The sequence below is a fragment of the Lactuca saligna genome, chromosome 8, assembly GCF_052625555.1.
Source record: "Lactuca saligna cultivar CGN05327 chromosome 8, ASM5262555v1, whole genome shotgun sequence".
NCBI classification, from domain to species: domain Eukaryota; kingdom Viridiplantae; phylum Streptophyta; class Magnoliopsida; order Asterales; family Asteraceae; genus Lactuca; species Lactuca saligna.
The window spans coordinates 41,432,861-41,448,552 of NC_136424.1; the positions used below are offsets into that span (position 1 = coordinate 41,432,861).

The window sequence follows — 15,692 nt, forward strand, 5'->3', positions numbered from 1 at the left end:
GTTATGATTATACTTTAAAAACGGAGTTTTGTAAACTATGAAGTAACATAAATTTAAAAGAGTTTTGGAAACGGTTTGATCATTTAATAGTACATAAGCAATCCTTTAAAAGATGTTTATAACAAAACATTTACACAATTAACATTGTGTTCAACTTGTATTCCCCCCCCCCCCTAAAAGCATTCAAAACAGTTTAAAAGATTGATTAAAGGGGTACGAACTCACCTTATGTGGGTGATTCAAACGAATAAGCGCGTAAGGATGAGAATCTCCACCAGTGAAGTCCCGAGACACATACGAGTCCTAAATGACTTATAATGGCATATAACGGCATGAATATAGTGTTTAGAAGCAACCACATGCAAGGAAACACCTTTAGGGACTAGGAAACACTTGGACCAAGTGTTAGAATCACATGTGATTCATCTAAAGGGAGTGTACAGCCACAAAATGGAGTATGCGGCTATGGTTGTACGGCCAGGGAGTGTACGGCCATACACTCATGGTAACAAGTGCACAAAAGTTTGCTTGGATGATAGGGAAGCTTGTGGGACAATTGCTCATCAAGTCTTAAAGCTAGAATTGCCTTTTGAAGGCCCTTTAGGGGTGTTTTGAGGGGTGTACGACCACACATGGGTGTATGGTAGTACACCCCTTATGTTCTTGTGTTCTGGGCATTTTTAATGTGTTAATATAATGATCCTAACATGTACTAAGCATAGGGAAGGAGTACCTACGATTTGGAGGCTCAAACGGGTTCACAGTCACCAAGAACACGTGTATGTTCTTGGTGTTCGTGGTGAAATGGATGAAGATGTGAATATCTAGTCAAAAGAGATGTTTTCATGGATGAATCATGAGATGATTAAAAGACTAGGAAGGATATCAAGAAAGATGGAAGAATCACTTACCACTTTTGAAGATCAAGATGAGAAACGTGATGATAGTTGAAAGAGAAATCGATGTTCTTGACTTGGAAACTGGAGGAATGACTTGGAAATGGAAGGATATCATACATATGGAGGGGGTGTACGGCCAAACATGGGTGTACAGCCGCACACACATGTGTACGGCCATACACTCATGTGTACGGTTGTACACTCCCTCACATGGAGTGTATGACTTGATTTTGATGCGTAGAACTTACGTAACTCGATCCTATACCCAATGCTTGAATGTACTGAGCTTTGAACCCTTTAACGGACTCTAAACAATGCTAAAAGATAGCAGAAGCGAGTCTGATACACTGATGGATTGACTGGCTGAACTTACAAAGCAAAAATTTTCGGGTTGTCACACTCACACCTTAGACCCACTTCTACTGGAAGGTAACTCACCTTGTAAAACTGCGTGTCAAATCCCGCAGAAGAAATCTGTAACGACTACTCTGATGAATCCCGGCTATCATAGTCACATTAACACTCAATCAGAGTCTATAACATTATTCAGGGTAAAACCCAAGTCCAAATATAATAATTCCCAAGGGTCCAATCTTGGCCCAAAAGGCCCAATACTCAAGTTCCAGATTCCTAAGTCCAAAGTTATACTTCAAAGTGGGCCATGGGCCCCAAAAGTCCAGAACCATTCTCTAAAATCCCAAAAGCCCAACTTTTCCAATCTGCATGCGTACGCCCAACGTACGCTGGTCTTGACCAAAACAGGGAGTTGACCCAGTACGCACGGCATACCACGGAGTACGCTCGACGTACTGGCTAGCATCCTTGGGACTTCATTTGTGGCTTAATTCGTTAAGTCTATATGTCCATAACATAGATCCAGGTCCTTTAAGACCTCCTAAGCCATAAAGTCACAAACTTTATGTGCTTGCATGCATGGTTGGGGTCAAAACATAATTTTGGTCCATTAAACAAGCTTCAAGACTAACTAGCACATGCATGGTTGTGGCTTAACCATCAAGATCGGATTTTTATGACCATAGATGTTTCTAAGCACCCAAAAGGACAACTCTTATGCTCTAAAACCGTCAATACCCAAACACTCTCAACAATGGGGTCTAAAGCAGATATAAAACCCCAAAAATAACCTAATCTAAGCATACAATGGCCAAGAAAGGAACTTGATACCTCAAAAGAGTCAGAAATGATGCTAATCCTCTGGATCTACAAGCTCTTGGTGGATCCTTGCTTCTTCTTCAAGCTTCTTTCTTCTCTTCTCACTAACGCAGCACAAAAACACTCTCAAATGGCTTCTATAACACCAAAGCACACAAAATGAGCTCGGGTTTTCGTAGTGGCTGGTTAAAGGTGAAGGGAGGCTGAACCAACAGGGGTTATGTTCTTTATATAGGGAGCAAACCCTAAATCTTAGGGTTTAAGAAGCTGCACACGTACACTGGGTGTACTCCTGGTACGCTGGGCGTACGTGCATGGCCTCCGCGTTTCCTTCTCACGAGTACGTTGGGCGTACACAACAATATACGCCCTGCGTACGCGTTTAACTCAACCCACTTGTAAGGCCCAAACGCCCTAGCCCAACCAAACAATTTCCATAATTATTAAGAAAATTACTCATAATACCTGGAAAAATCTTGGATGTTACACAAGCATTATGTTTCCGTGTTGCTAGATCTAAGGTTTTATGTATATTTATCCAAGATCTTAAGAGTTGGAGTGTTGGGACTCCATAAATTTGGCAACTTTATGGGTCCTTAGGGTCCCTAGATGCTTATATGTCATAGATCTGAAGTTTGGATAATGTTGGAGTTTATGCATGAGAATTTATCCTCTTTTTTCTCCATGAATGACCCATTTTGAGCTTATGTCTTATATCGGACATATAAGGCCTTAAAGCATCAATTTTTATGACCCTATGAGTGTTTGGAGGCTTCCTGGAAAAGATGTATTGGTAGCTTAGCGGATTAAGAGGTTTTTGGATCAAAATGGCGTTTAGACGGATCTCACCACATGAGGTGGATGTATGTCATGTCTTGAGGGATGTAGCCTCGACTATTTTTTCCTGTATCAGCTCACGACATGGGCCATAGATGCTCACATCATGAGGGCCTATTGACTGTTGGATTTTTAACCAAGTGTGACCAAGGGTATTTTGGATGGTGTTTGAGATGTAGTACTAGGACTTGGTTTTAGGCCAAGTAAGGAAAAGGGTAGAATGGTCTTTTACCCTTTATGAAGTTGGATTATGGAGTGGGCCTTGTATTTTGGATTATCGGGATAATTATTAATTAAGATTGTATTTTGTTAGTTGGCGCGAGGTTATCCGGTTTAGCAACCCGAGCATGCATTTGATTATCAACGGATTGAGGTGAGTTTTCCTCAATGTACTTGCGGGTTGAAGCCACCAATGTCGGCCCTTTGGATTTGATATCATGTTATGTGATAGTATGTTATTATGCTATGGTAATTTGTTAGATCGATATCCTGGTTAATAGGATGATGCTATGCTTAGTGATTTGTGAATCTGTCTGACTGCCTGTAGACTGTTTATTTTTTTATCTGTTATATGGGCACATATTGTTAGTGGTTGAGGCTTTACTGCTATGTGTGTGAGCCAACAAACCGAGGGCATTCCAACCCGATGGTTGATTGGGCTCGAGATGGAATATTGGGGTCGAGGGTATTCCATCACGGGGATGATTGGAACCGTTGTATATTGGTATTCTAACCCGGATGGCTGATTGGGCCTGGGATATTCCAACCTAATGGTTGATTAGACCCAATATGATAGTATGGCATGTGGTGAGACTGGACTACTTTGTGCATCGGTCAATAGGCTTGGGGTATTCTAACCCGATGGTTGATTGGACCAAATATGTTTGGTATTCCAACCTGATGGTTGATTGGACCAAAATGCTTATGATGTGAGGGTATTCCATGATAGGGTCCATCATACACATGGTTGTTATTCCAACTCGAGGCTGATTGGGCCATGCATGAGTGTTGTGCATGCGATTTGTTGTGTGGTGGTATTTTGGGGGAACTCATTAAGCTTCGTGCTTATAGTTTGGTTTATGGTTTTAGGTACCTCGAAGGACTGTGGCAAAGTGAAGGCGTGACCATACACATCCTTGGTTTTAAGACTGAATGGATCTTAGGACACTCTGATTTTAAATAATGTTTTGGAAATACTGATTTTGTAAACACTTTTATGAATAAATGGGTTGTTTTGAAAAGTTTAATTTTTTAAAAATTTCTAGGATGTTATATCGGCCTTTATTCAAATAGCTAGTTTTCAAAGGTAGACTAAGGGTTTACCATGTATGATTCATTAGGAGGTGTGTATCACCTTCTTTTCGACTATGTGAGCTCGTTAGTTGCCAACGGTGTTGTGAGGTGAGTATTCTCACTATACTATGTAGGATGCTAGACTGTTTTTGTGACTCTTGCATGAAAGAATGTGATTGGATCACAACACTTATATAGAAGACCATGGTTGGATCATAACAAGGAAAACTATAGTTGGGATGCAACAACAAAAGTGATTGTAAGACTATGGTTGGATCATAACATTCACTGGGGCTGAAATACCATTAGGGCTAGGCCCATTGATATGTATTATATGTGGTATTTTAGGGAAATAACTAATCTTACTGCTTACAGTTTCATGTTTTAAATGTTTCAGCCGCTTATGGTTCTAATGGGAAGGGTCTGACTTGATCGCACTTCATCCCCTGAATTTCTATTTCTGCATCGTTGATTTATGATTTTTACTCTGATATTGAAAACATGTTTCACTCTGATTGTCTTTTGAAAAAATGGTTGAATGATTTTGATGATTGAAAAATAAAATTTTTACTTGATATTTTGGGACTTTACACAATTACTAATTCATATTTAGATATCTAGAATTTCATATTTTGAATCAAAACTTGGGTTTTCAAATTTAGATATTATTGAACACCCCTATCGCCCACCCTCTTGAAGATGCTCTGAACAACCACCCTTGCATGCATAATATTTATTATCTTGCAATGTTTTCGAGAAATCAAAGGGTGTTGCTATAAACTTATTCTATCTTTTTTTAAAGAAAAATTATATGTTATTATCAGAAGACTCCTAAAAAGTGAACAAAGATTATCTGTTAGTTGGCTTATTGTGTAACACCCGTGTTCCAGATTGGTTAAGCTTACTTTTCATTAAAGACCAAATATGGAGTTTTTGGGAAAAACTCGGTGCCACAACGTGGTGCAAGGATGCCCATGACGTGGTCAAAAATAAATGGACAGCATGTTTTGAATGAGCGCCGCAACATGACGATAGGTTGGCCACAACATGGCAGCTGTTCTGGCCCAAGCCCATAATTTTAGGGTTTCCTCCCATATTCAAGCAACATTTCCAGAAGATTAGGGCATCCTCTCCAGCCTCCAACCCTCTACCTCGAAACCCTAGTCTCCCTTAGAGTGTTTTGGTTTATTTGTTGAAGAAGAAGAAGAAGAAGGTGTTTTGGTGCATCGATCCAACAAGCAAGATTCATCATCCTTTTCTTGTACATTCTTTGGACCTTTATAAGTGTCGAAGATCCAATCTTTTTTTTCGTTGCTTCAAGATCTAGGCTTTTTATTCCTTAATCTTTATGGTTTGGAAGTTTGGAAGGTTGGATTCCATAAAATTGGCAACTTTATGGATCCTTGTGGCCATCTTGGTGTTAAATGCTTTAGATCTATGGATCCTTGGAGTTTTGGTCCCATGCTCAAGCTTTGAGTACTCACTTTCCATGTTTTTGACCTAAAATAAAAGGGACATGCATTGGACATGCATGTACCTAATGCTTTGATTTTGTGGTCCATTAGGTTTAGGAAACCCTTTTGGAAACTTTGGACGAGTACTCTAGTGATTAAGTGCTTAGTGGGTGTTTGCATGCCTTGAGTTTCCTTTAAGGACTTAAGGTTTGAGATCTAGACTTATCGAGATACCTTAATGGATAAAGTAAACTTTATCCATCAAGATCATGGGGATGACATATCTGAGCTTTAGAACTTTTGGAATTGTTGGAGAGAAGCTTAATATGTTAAGGTGTTCAGATCAGTCCCCATGGTGTAACCTTAGGCTGTCACGGTGTGGCGATTGGGCAAGGATTCGACTGTGTTTGGCGTTTTATGCCCACAACATGGCCAAGGGAGGCTACAACGTGGAGGGTCGCTATTTGCAATTGTGACCTTAGTTTTGACTGTTGACTTTCGGACATGATTGTTTGTTATAGTGTGTAGTTTAAGGTTAGACCTTGTATGTTTTGATAGGAGGGTTATAATATCTGTTGCATGGCATTGAGTTGTGGTTTTGTTGATTTCATGAGTCAAGTGAGTCTTCTTACTATAATCTGTAGGATGTTATTTGTCTTTGTGACTCTTGCATTGTATGTTGGGTTGGGGCTATTGGTATGCATGTTGGATTGGGCCCACTTGCATGTTGGAATGGGCCTATTGATATGTTCGGCTGAGCCCATTGATATGTGGGGCTGAGCCCGTTGATATGTATGGTATATGGTATTTTGAGGAACTCACTAAGCTTTATGCTAATGGTTTGTGGTTTAAACATTTTTCAGGTATTTTGAGGAACTCACTAAGCTTTATGACTGATTGCACTGCATCCCTCATAGTTTATTCCGTATTAGCTATTTGTGATTTTACTATGATGTTTTGAGAATACTATTACTCTTATTATCTTTTGGAACAACTGAACGAATGGTTAAATTATTAAAAATGAAATTTTTACTTGATATTTTTAGAACGTTACATATTGTAATAGGGATCAATGTATAGTTATAAACTCATAATATCTTTTTTCAAAGAAAAATTGTACTATATTAAAATATGTCAGTTGTAACGTCCCTTATTTCATTTGTTTTTCCCTTTGAAACACTATTCAATTATTTTGCTTTTATAAGCTTTATCAATGTCATAACTCATAATTCATAAAGATAGTCTTTTAAAAAGAACACTCGTGAGACACTTTGGTACCATTAGGCCCTTTTTGATGGCCCACGCTTAAGAGTACCCGGTATGGGCCTCAACGAGAAGAGACAAGGTTTATGTTGCAAGGCACAATGCCGTATTAACGGGGGCAACACCGCACCTACTCGTTGCATCTCTTCATTCAAATCTCGTGGCCATCGAAATGAATTGAAACGTGAAAAAAGTTACTATTGTTGGATTATGACCGTTTGCAACGGTCAGTATTCAAACAAAAAAAAATTACCTTTTTACCTATAAATACTACTTTTAAACAAATTTTTTAAACCTTTCTCTCATTCTTTTTATATCTTATACACATATTTTCTTAAAATTTTATAAAATGGAGCAAAACCCAAACACCCCCCCCCCCCTCCATCATCAAATTCAAACACAACCTCGCCTCTTGGATTTGTGGGTTATGAAAGTTATTTCAACATTTTATCGTCTCAATGTTCACCAAAAATCTCATACCAAGGCGCAACTTTCAATCCCGCTTCACTGCCACTACAGTTTCCCAACTCACCTTACCTTCAACAAATTCAATTTGGTCAAAACCCAGATTTACAACAAAATTTTTTCCTTTTCTTTTGCTTCGATGCAACAAACAACCAACCAACCATCCCTTACGACACAACAATCAGTTGAAGTAGAAGTGGGAGGTAATAGGAGAGGAAAAGGGAAAGGAAAATTGAAAGGGAAATCAATAGCGGTAGAAACAGAAAATGCAGACGTTCCACAATGGTGGACATCGGAGGAGGAATACGCTTTGACGACGACTTGGTGTGCTACTTCAAAAGACGAACTTCGCGGAAATGGAATGAAAAAAAGGAGCTTATTGGGGGGGGGGGGGGCGGTGATTGACAAGTTTCACTCTATTTTAAAGAAAAATCTGTATCGCAACAATGACATGTTGAGCAGCAAATGAGGTCAAATAACTAAGCGGTGCATCAATTCAACGATATTTACAACCGGCTTGAGGCGCAACAACAAAGCGGAACCAACGACTTCGATTTGTTCAAATCTGCTAAGGAACAATATTGGGTTGAAATGGGTTATGTTTTCGACTTTGAAAAATCATGGGAATCGTTGCGAGCGGATCCAAAGTGGAATAAAAACCCCTACATCGTCGGAGGTTCAATCCAAAAGGTCTCGAAATTCTAGATTGGTCGATTTGTTGGACGCACAGACTAATATCGACCTAAATACCGTCGACGATGAGATCCTGGATGATATCCAAGAGATATCCCCACCACGACGACCGCCCGGATGCGACAAAGCGAGACACACTGCAAGACATGCGGAGGAGGTGGAGACGAGAGCAAAAGAGGTGGCGGAAATGAGAGCAAAATTTGACGACCACAATTTATTAATAAAAAAATGAGTTGAAACGTCGTCATTTGAAGTTCCTGAAAAGGCAGGCACGGAAGAAGCAGGAGAAAAAACAAAGGGAACTAATGACACTCCACTTGTCAATTCTTTGGACGAACAAGGAGGGTTTGTCGCCTACTGATCTAGTGGTGCTACAAGCGTTGAAGGAACAAATTAGGAAGAAACATTTGGGTTAATTATGATTGTTATCTGGTTTTAGTAGTAATTTGAATGATGTTTTAGTAATAATATTAGGTTTAAAATTATGTTTTTTTAATTGTAATCGTAATTTTAGATTTTAAATATTATGTCTTTTTTTTTTGTTTTTAAAATTTTATATTTTATAAAAAAAATATTCATGTTAGTGATTAAAAAAATGCAAAAACGAAAAAAAAAAAAAACCGACGAAGAAAAAAAGACAAAACTTAAAAAATAGTCCATGTGGTTTCAAAAAATCTGAAGTTTGGTCCCTAATTTACAAAAATCTCATGGATGATCCTTGTGGTTTCAAAACTTTTAATGTTTAGTCCTTCTGCCTAACTACATCAGCTTTTCACTGAGGTGCATTTTCATCGTTTCAATACCCAGGGACCATTTATGAGGGTTTTCTTTATTTAAAAAAAAAAGAAAAAAATATAATTATTTAATTAAAAAGCCCCACCCTCTCTCTTTCTCTCTCATTGACTGTCAAAGTCCTCCACCGGGGGAGCTGTTTCCGGTAAAAACAAGAGGGACAACAACCCCATTTTCTTTCTTCTTTTCCTATCATTCGATGAAAACAAATAGCCCCCAAAAAAACACGAAGATAAATCATGCTCATCGGTACAAATTTTATTTTTAGATTTATGCGTTTTCTTTCTTCTTTTCCTATCTTTAATTTCCTATCATTCGAAGAAAAAAAATTTATTTTTGTTGGAGAGATGAATTAGTGGTACAAAATTTATCTTCGTGTTTTTTGCTCGATTCCTCTAATCCCATCTTAAGAACCTCTTGATCTTTCCTCAAATTGTTCCCTGTATTTGTTTGTATTGTTGGAGTGAGTTTTTCATTGGTAGTTTTCTGACCGACATTTGGTACATCAACAGGCTTTTGAGGCGTTGGCACTGTCGCCGCTGCAACTGTCGGCGAAGTTTCTTCTACAGGTTTTGCTTCTAGAGTGATCAATTTGGGTTGCCTAACGAAGAGAATGTTTCCCTCGAACTTTGCACTGATTTTTGTTGAGATAACAGTTTGCAGAAACTGAAAACTCTACAATCGACCCCATGTGTCTTGCTGGAGCTTTCTTTCACCGCTAATGATAAAATTCCTTGATCGGAATTGAACCCTCAATTGTTCCTTAGCAAAACTTGCAAATATTTCCAAGCATTTGAAACAAAACATCAAAAACCAAAGGAAATATAAAGAAAACGCACCAGGGAGATAATCGAGAAGAGTATCGAAATCATCGCCGGAGGTCCTGTCAATTTCTTCCGTTCGTGTCTTTTCCACTCTCATCAAATGGGAGGGGGCTGTTGCCCTCTTGACTGTCGGAAAACCCCACCTCTGATGGAGATTTTCTCGATTAAAATTGAAGAAGAAGAAGGGAGGCAACAATAGGAAGATCGATGGCTGTTTAGCTAGCTTGTCATCGAGAAAGAAGAAAGAAACATGGCTGGAACATAGGGTAGCAACCTTCGTTTTCCGCTTGAGAGAGAGAGAGGATGGGGCCCTTTAATTAAATAATTATATATATTTTTTTCTTTTTTTTTTAATAGAGAAAATCTCATAAATGGTCCCTGGGTATTGAAATGACGAAGATGCATTTCACTTAACGGTAGAAAGCTAAGAAAGTTAAGCGGAATGATTAAACATTAAAAGTTTGAAACTACAAGGACCATTAGTGAGGTTTCTATAAATTAGGGATCATACTTCAGATTTTGTGAAATCACAGATACCATTTTTTAAGTTTTGTTAAGAAAAAAAAGTAAAAAATAAAAACCCCAATTTCGAAAACAAAAATAAAAAATAAACCATTTATTTAAAAAAATAAATATTTGCAGTAGTATAACACAACTTGATTATACGACATTATATGGCATGTAAGGTGCGGTTGCCCACACCAACGCTCTAAAAAACGAAAGCGGTGCATATCTTGTATTATATGCTTTCATAGTTTCATCCTCCGTCTCCTTCACTTCATTCTCTTACCTGAAAAATCGAGGATCATCAGTCTTAATCTTAGGTACGAATCTTCTTCCTTTCACACCTAATTTGTTCTAATTTTTATCTTTTTTCAAATCCATTTAGATTCCTAATTTGTAAGGATCTATCTTTTCTGCAAATGGGTTTGATCATTATAGTTTCTCCTTCTTTGGGTTCTTTTAAAGTTTTCAAATTGGATATAAAAATCCCAAATTCACTTACACCCCATGTTTGATAACTAAAATGTTTGAATAATTTGCTATCTTATCTTGCAGATCTTGTCCTAATAGGTGTTGCGGTTTTTCGAATAGTTTGCATGTGTGTTCTTTTGTTAGTTTTTATTCGTATGAACATATGCACATTGTTGAGTGATATCCTGATCAATTTCATAACTCTTTCCACTGAAATTCTTTGTTTATCTGAGCTTGGCGATTTGCCTTTGAATTTATAATTAGGAATTAAGAAACCCCAAAGCGATTCTTCTCAATACATTGCGTATAAACCCTAGTGTCTTACAATTAGGCAAAAATTTGAATCTTTTCTTTAACGTCTTAACATCCAAATTGAATATAGATGAGGACGCTACAATTAAGAAACAAAAACAACGAACAAATCCACCTCCAACTTTCCTTTTTTCCTTAGTTTTCTTTTGGATAAACGAGTTAACTTGTTGATAAAACACGATTCCATTGATTTGTAGGGAAGAAGCGACAAAATGCATATGGAATTTGAAGACTATATAACTGATCTCCCCCAAAGTATTATCGAAATCATACTAACAAAACTTCCATTGAGAGAAGCTGTAAGAACAAGTATATTATCTTCTAAATGGAGATACAAATGGGCTACACTTACACACCTTGAGTTTGATGACAAATGTGTATCCGGGACCCACGATAGATCACTTGCAGAAACCAATCTTGTAAAATTTATAACTCGGTTTCTTTTTCTTCATGATGGACCTATCAATAGATTCTCTCTATCTACAGCTTATTTACAAAGCTCCCCTGATGTAGATCAATGGCTGCTTTTCTTATCAAGAAAAGATGTTAAAGAATTGCTTCTTGAGTTAGGTGAAGGCGAGTGGTTTAGAGCACCTTCATGTCTTTTCTCATGTAAAAAATTGATTCGATTGGAGCTTGTTAGATGTGAGTTAGATCCTCCATTATCTTTCAAAGGGTTCCCATATCTTAAACACCTTAATCTTCAACAAGTTCTTATTGCTCCTGAAGCTGTTGAGAATTTTATCTCGGGTTGCACTCTTCTTGAAAGTTTGACTTTATCGTATTTTGATAGTTTAGAACTCACAATTCGTGCTCCAAATCTAAAGTTTTTAATCTTGGAAGGTGAGTTTAAAGATATTTGTCTTGAAAATACTCCAAAATTGGTTGCTATATCTGTTGCTATGTACATGACTGATGATATTGCTGAACATTTTGGTCAAAGTTCAAGTTGTAATTTTGATAAGTTTCTTGGTGGTGTTCCTTCTCTTCAAAGACTCATTGGACATATTTACTTTACAAAGGTAACATTTTTATCCAAGTTTAGCACTTACAAATGTTCTTTTTTGTATCTTGCATTATTTGATTGATTGATTGATTGATTGTGCTTTTGTTTTTTATGATTCTATTTAGTATATGAGTATAGGCAACACCTTTGGGAAAACAGAGATGACATACAAACAGCTAAAAGTTATTGAATTGTATCAAGTAAGCTTTGAGGATATGAAAGAAATAATGGTGGTTCTTCGATTGATTCTAAATGCTCCTAATCTTCAAGAACTTCAAATTTCGGTGAGTTATGTTGGATTATAGTATTCATTTAGAATCTTGATTTACTTTAAAGAATCTTGAAGAGGAAAAGTAACACTTTTGAGATTTGGGATTGAATATTTAGGGTTCATCGAATTCAACATCTGCAACAGAAGCTAGGGATTTGGATTTTTGGGAGAATGAATGGCCTTTTGAGTGCAGATTTGAAAGGCTGAAGATGGTGAAGATGACAGATATGTCTGGTGTTCCACATGAAATGGGATTCATAGAGCTTTTACTTGGGAGTTCACCTGTTCTTGAGACTATGAGCATCACTCCAAGTGTTTATATGACTGAAGGAAGAACAAGATTTTTGATTCAGTTACTCAGGTTTAGAAGAGCATCATCAGGAGCTGAAATCATATTTCTTCAAGATCAAGTGTAGATCTTTACAACATTTATTATCTCATGATTGTAACTTGTTACATGCTGATATGCAAATCAAAGACTTGTATGGATTTATGAACTCTGTGTTGATGGCATTAAGGTTTATGGAGCTGAAATCATATTTCTTCAACACATGCTATCCTCTCAATAATAATGAAGTTTTTGCATGTTCTTGATCCAAACCCAAAAGGAAGATACATTTTGGATGAGGTTATTTTCATAGTTAAAACTTAAAAAAATGAACAAGAGATAAACTTTTCCCTTGCTTAGAGAGTTTTGTTTCTATGTATATGTAAGCCACTATTCCAAACTTTTCACAAAAGTGTCCATAGATTTTCAAGGCTCCATGTGTGGTTGAAAGTTTGTAACATATAGGGTACATGCCAATCTTTCCAAGGATTACTCATTAGAGTTTTGATTTTGCATTGATACCAATTTGACTATCAATATCATCATTAGTACTACTATCATTCGTATTTTTTTCATGTTCCTTATACACCACTCGATTTAGATGCATTCATAATAACCTCAAATTGATCTCACAATAATTCAAATAACCAACACCATTAATACAAAAAACTTAAAAATTATTTTATAACTTTACTTAATTTTTAAAACAAAAACATATTAATGAAACAACATATGCAGAAGGAAATTCCAAAAATGGCAAGTGTCGTTGCTATTATGGCTATTCATGGTCGGTTCTTGAGTGTCAGACAATGAAGTTTGTCAGTTTCTTCCACATCGGTGTTAGTACATAATGATTAGGCGGTGTTAGTACATGATGATTAGGCCTGACAATTGGGTTGGGTTTGGGTTGGCGGGTTGACGAGTCAGAAAACATAAACTCAACCCAACCCATATAATATATGGGTTGGTAGGTCACGGGTTGGTGGGTTGGAAACCTCAACCCAACCCAACCCATATAACCCGTTTAAGTATATGAGTTCGCAGGTTCACAAGTTAATGGGTCAAACCCAAACCATATAACCCATTTAATAAATAAGCAATGCATTTTAAAAAGTAACGTTTTTCAACATAAATTCATAAAATGATTAAAGTAATTAACATAAAAATGGGTTTTCAACATAAATTCATAAATTCAATAACATATAAACAAAAATGAAAAATGAAAACATTCATAGAAAGTGAATGAATTCTTCGTTCGTGACTTGTGGATATCTAAAAAATAATGACATGTATTTTTTCTTTTTTGATTAACGAACCGCAAACGCACATTAGTCACATACAAATACAGAAGGAATACTATGATACGAAATATTACGAAAACGGATGGAAATCAAATTTCATTAATAACTAAATATATCATTTTTTAATTGTAATATATATATATATATATATATATATATATATATATATATATATATATATATATATATATACACACACACACGAGGTTAGTGGGTTGGTGGATCAAAAATCTCAACCCAAACCCATCGGGTTGGGTCAAGTTATGGGTTAGGTCGAGAGTTACCACCCTAATGATGATAGGTCCTGTTTTCCATTTTTTTCTTCCAAAATTTCATTTTAATATATAAGTTGTCGACGTTGCATCCAACAAAGAATTTGTTGTTTAGTTTGAGTTGCACAAAATTATTCTAAGATCGATATGGTATAGTTTGCTTTGTTGCATTTCTCAAATGGTGCGCTTGGATCAAAGCCCGACTGACCGACACATGAACTACTTTTTTGACTCTTGATATTTTCTGTTTAACTAGAAAATGAGTAATTGGTAAAAGATGAAATTTTAGAAAGAATATGTGAGATTTTTAAAAAGAAATAGTGATTGAGGTGAAAAAAATGGTTGCCAAGTAGGAACCTTTGCAGGATTATGGATGTTAACGGGACCAAACATGGGTATAAATAGCTTCCCCCCCCCCCCCCCCCCCCCCCCACCCCACCCAAAAATAAATAAATAAATAATTAAAAATTTTTTTTTTGCTTGTTTCCCTGACCTTGAATTCTCCCATTTACCAACCCTCGGATCCTATCCTTGAATTCCAAGACCATCCCCGATCCCTCCCCTGTTTCCCCTAATCCCCTGTTAACCACGTTTGACCCGAATCCTCCGTTTAATCTTATTTACCTTATTTTTTCACTATTTATTTTGCATGTTATTGATCCAAACCCAAAAAGAAGATACATTTTGGATGAGGTTATTTTCATATTTAAACTTAAAAAAATGAACAAGAGATAAACTTTACCCTTGCTTAGAGAGTTTTGTTTCTATGTATATGTCAGCCACAATTCCAAACTTTTCACAAAGTGTCTATAGATTTTCAAGGCTCCATGTGTGGTTGAAAGTTTGTAACATATAGGGTACATGCCAATCTTTCCAAGGATTGATTTTGCATTGATACCAATTTGACTATTACTATCAATAGTATTTTTTTTTTTTTTCATATTCCTAATACACCACGCTATTTCCATGCATTTATAATAACCTTAGATCGATCTCACAATAATTCAAATAATCAAAACTATTACTTTTGTTTTTTTTTTTATTTTTTTTTATTTTTATTTATTTATTTATTTATTTTTTTTTTTTCTGATTCTATGTTTTTTAACCCAAGTCTTTTTGGACAGTTTTGTCTCATAACATTAACATATAAAACTTCAATATTTCATTAATATAAAAAGCTTAGAAATTATTATTTTATAACTTAACTTAATTTGTAAAACAAAAACATATTATTGAAACGAAGATACGTGGAAGGAAATTCCAAAATTTGCAAGTGTCGTCGGTATATGGGGTAATCATGGTTGTGGTTGTTATATTGTACTTATTGTGTAATTTGCAGGTCGTTTTTTAGTGTCAACAATGACGTCTTTATCAGTTTCTTCCACATCGGAGTTATTACATGATGACAGGTCTAGCTTTCCGTTTCTTCTTCCAAAATCTTGTTAATATATAACTTGTTGACATTGATTGCATCCAACAAATAACTTGTTTTTGTTTGAGTTGCACAAAATTATTCCAGATCGATATGGTACGG

General features: G+C 36.4%; 1 protein-coding gene across 1 annotated transcript; it reads left to right on the forward strand.

The window, feature by feature from the left end:
* Positions 1 to 10,379: 10,379 nt before the first annotated feature.
* Positions 10,380 to 12,809, forward strand: LOC145009057 (F-box/FBD/LRR-repeat protein At1g13570-like). The gene is made up of 4 exons (XM_078967717.1): positions 10,380 to 10,517; positions 11,178 to 12,002; positions 12,112 to 12,270; positions 12,374 to 12,809. Exons 2-4 carry the CDS (start codon positions 11,193 to 11,195, stop codon positions 12,671 to 12,673), a joined length of 1,269 nt encoding a protein of 422 aa, XP_078823843.1. The 5' UTR covers positions 10,380 to 10,517; positions 11,178 to 11,192; the 3' UTR covers positions 12,674 to 12,809.
* The last annotated feature ends 2,883 nt before the right edge of the window (positions 12,810 to 15,692 follow it).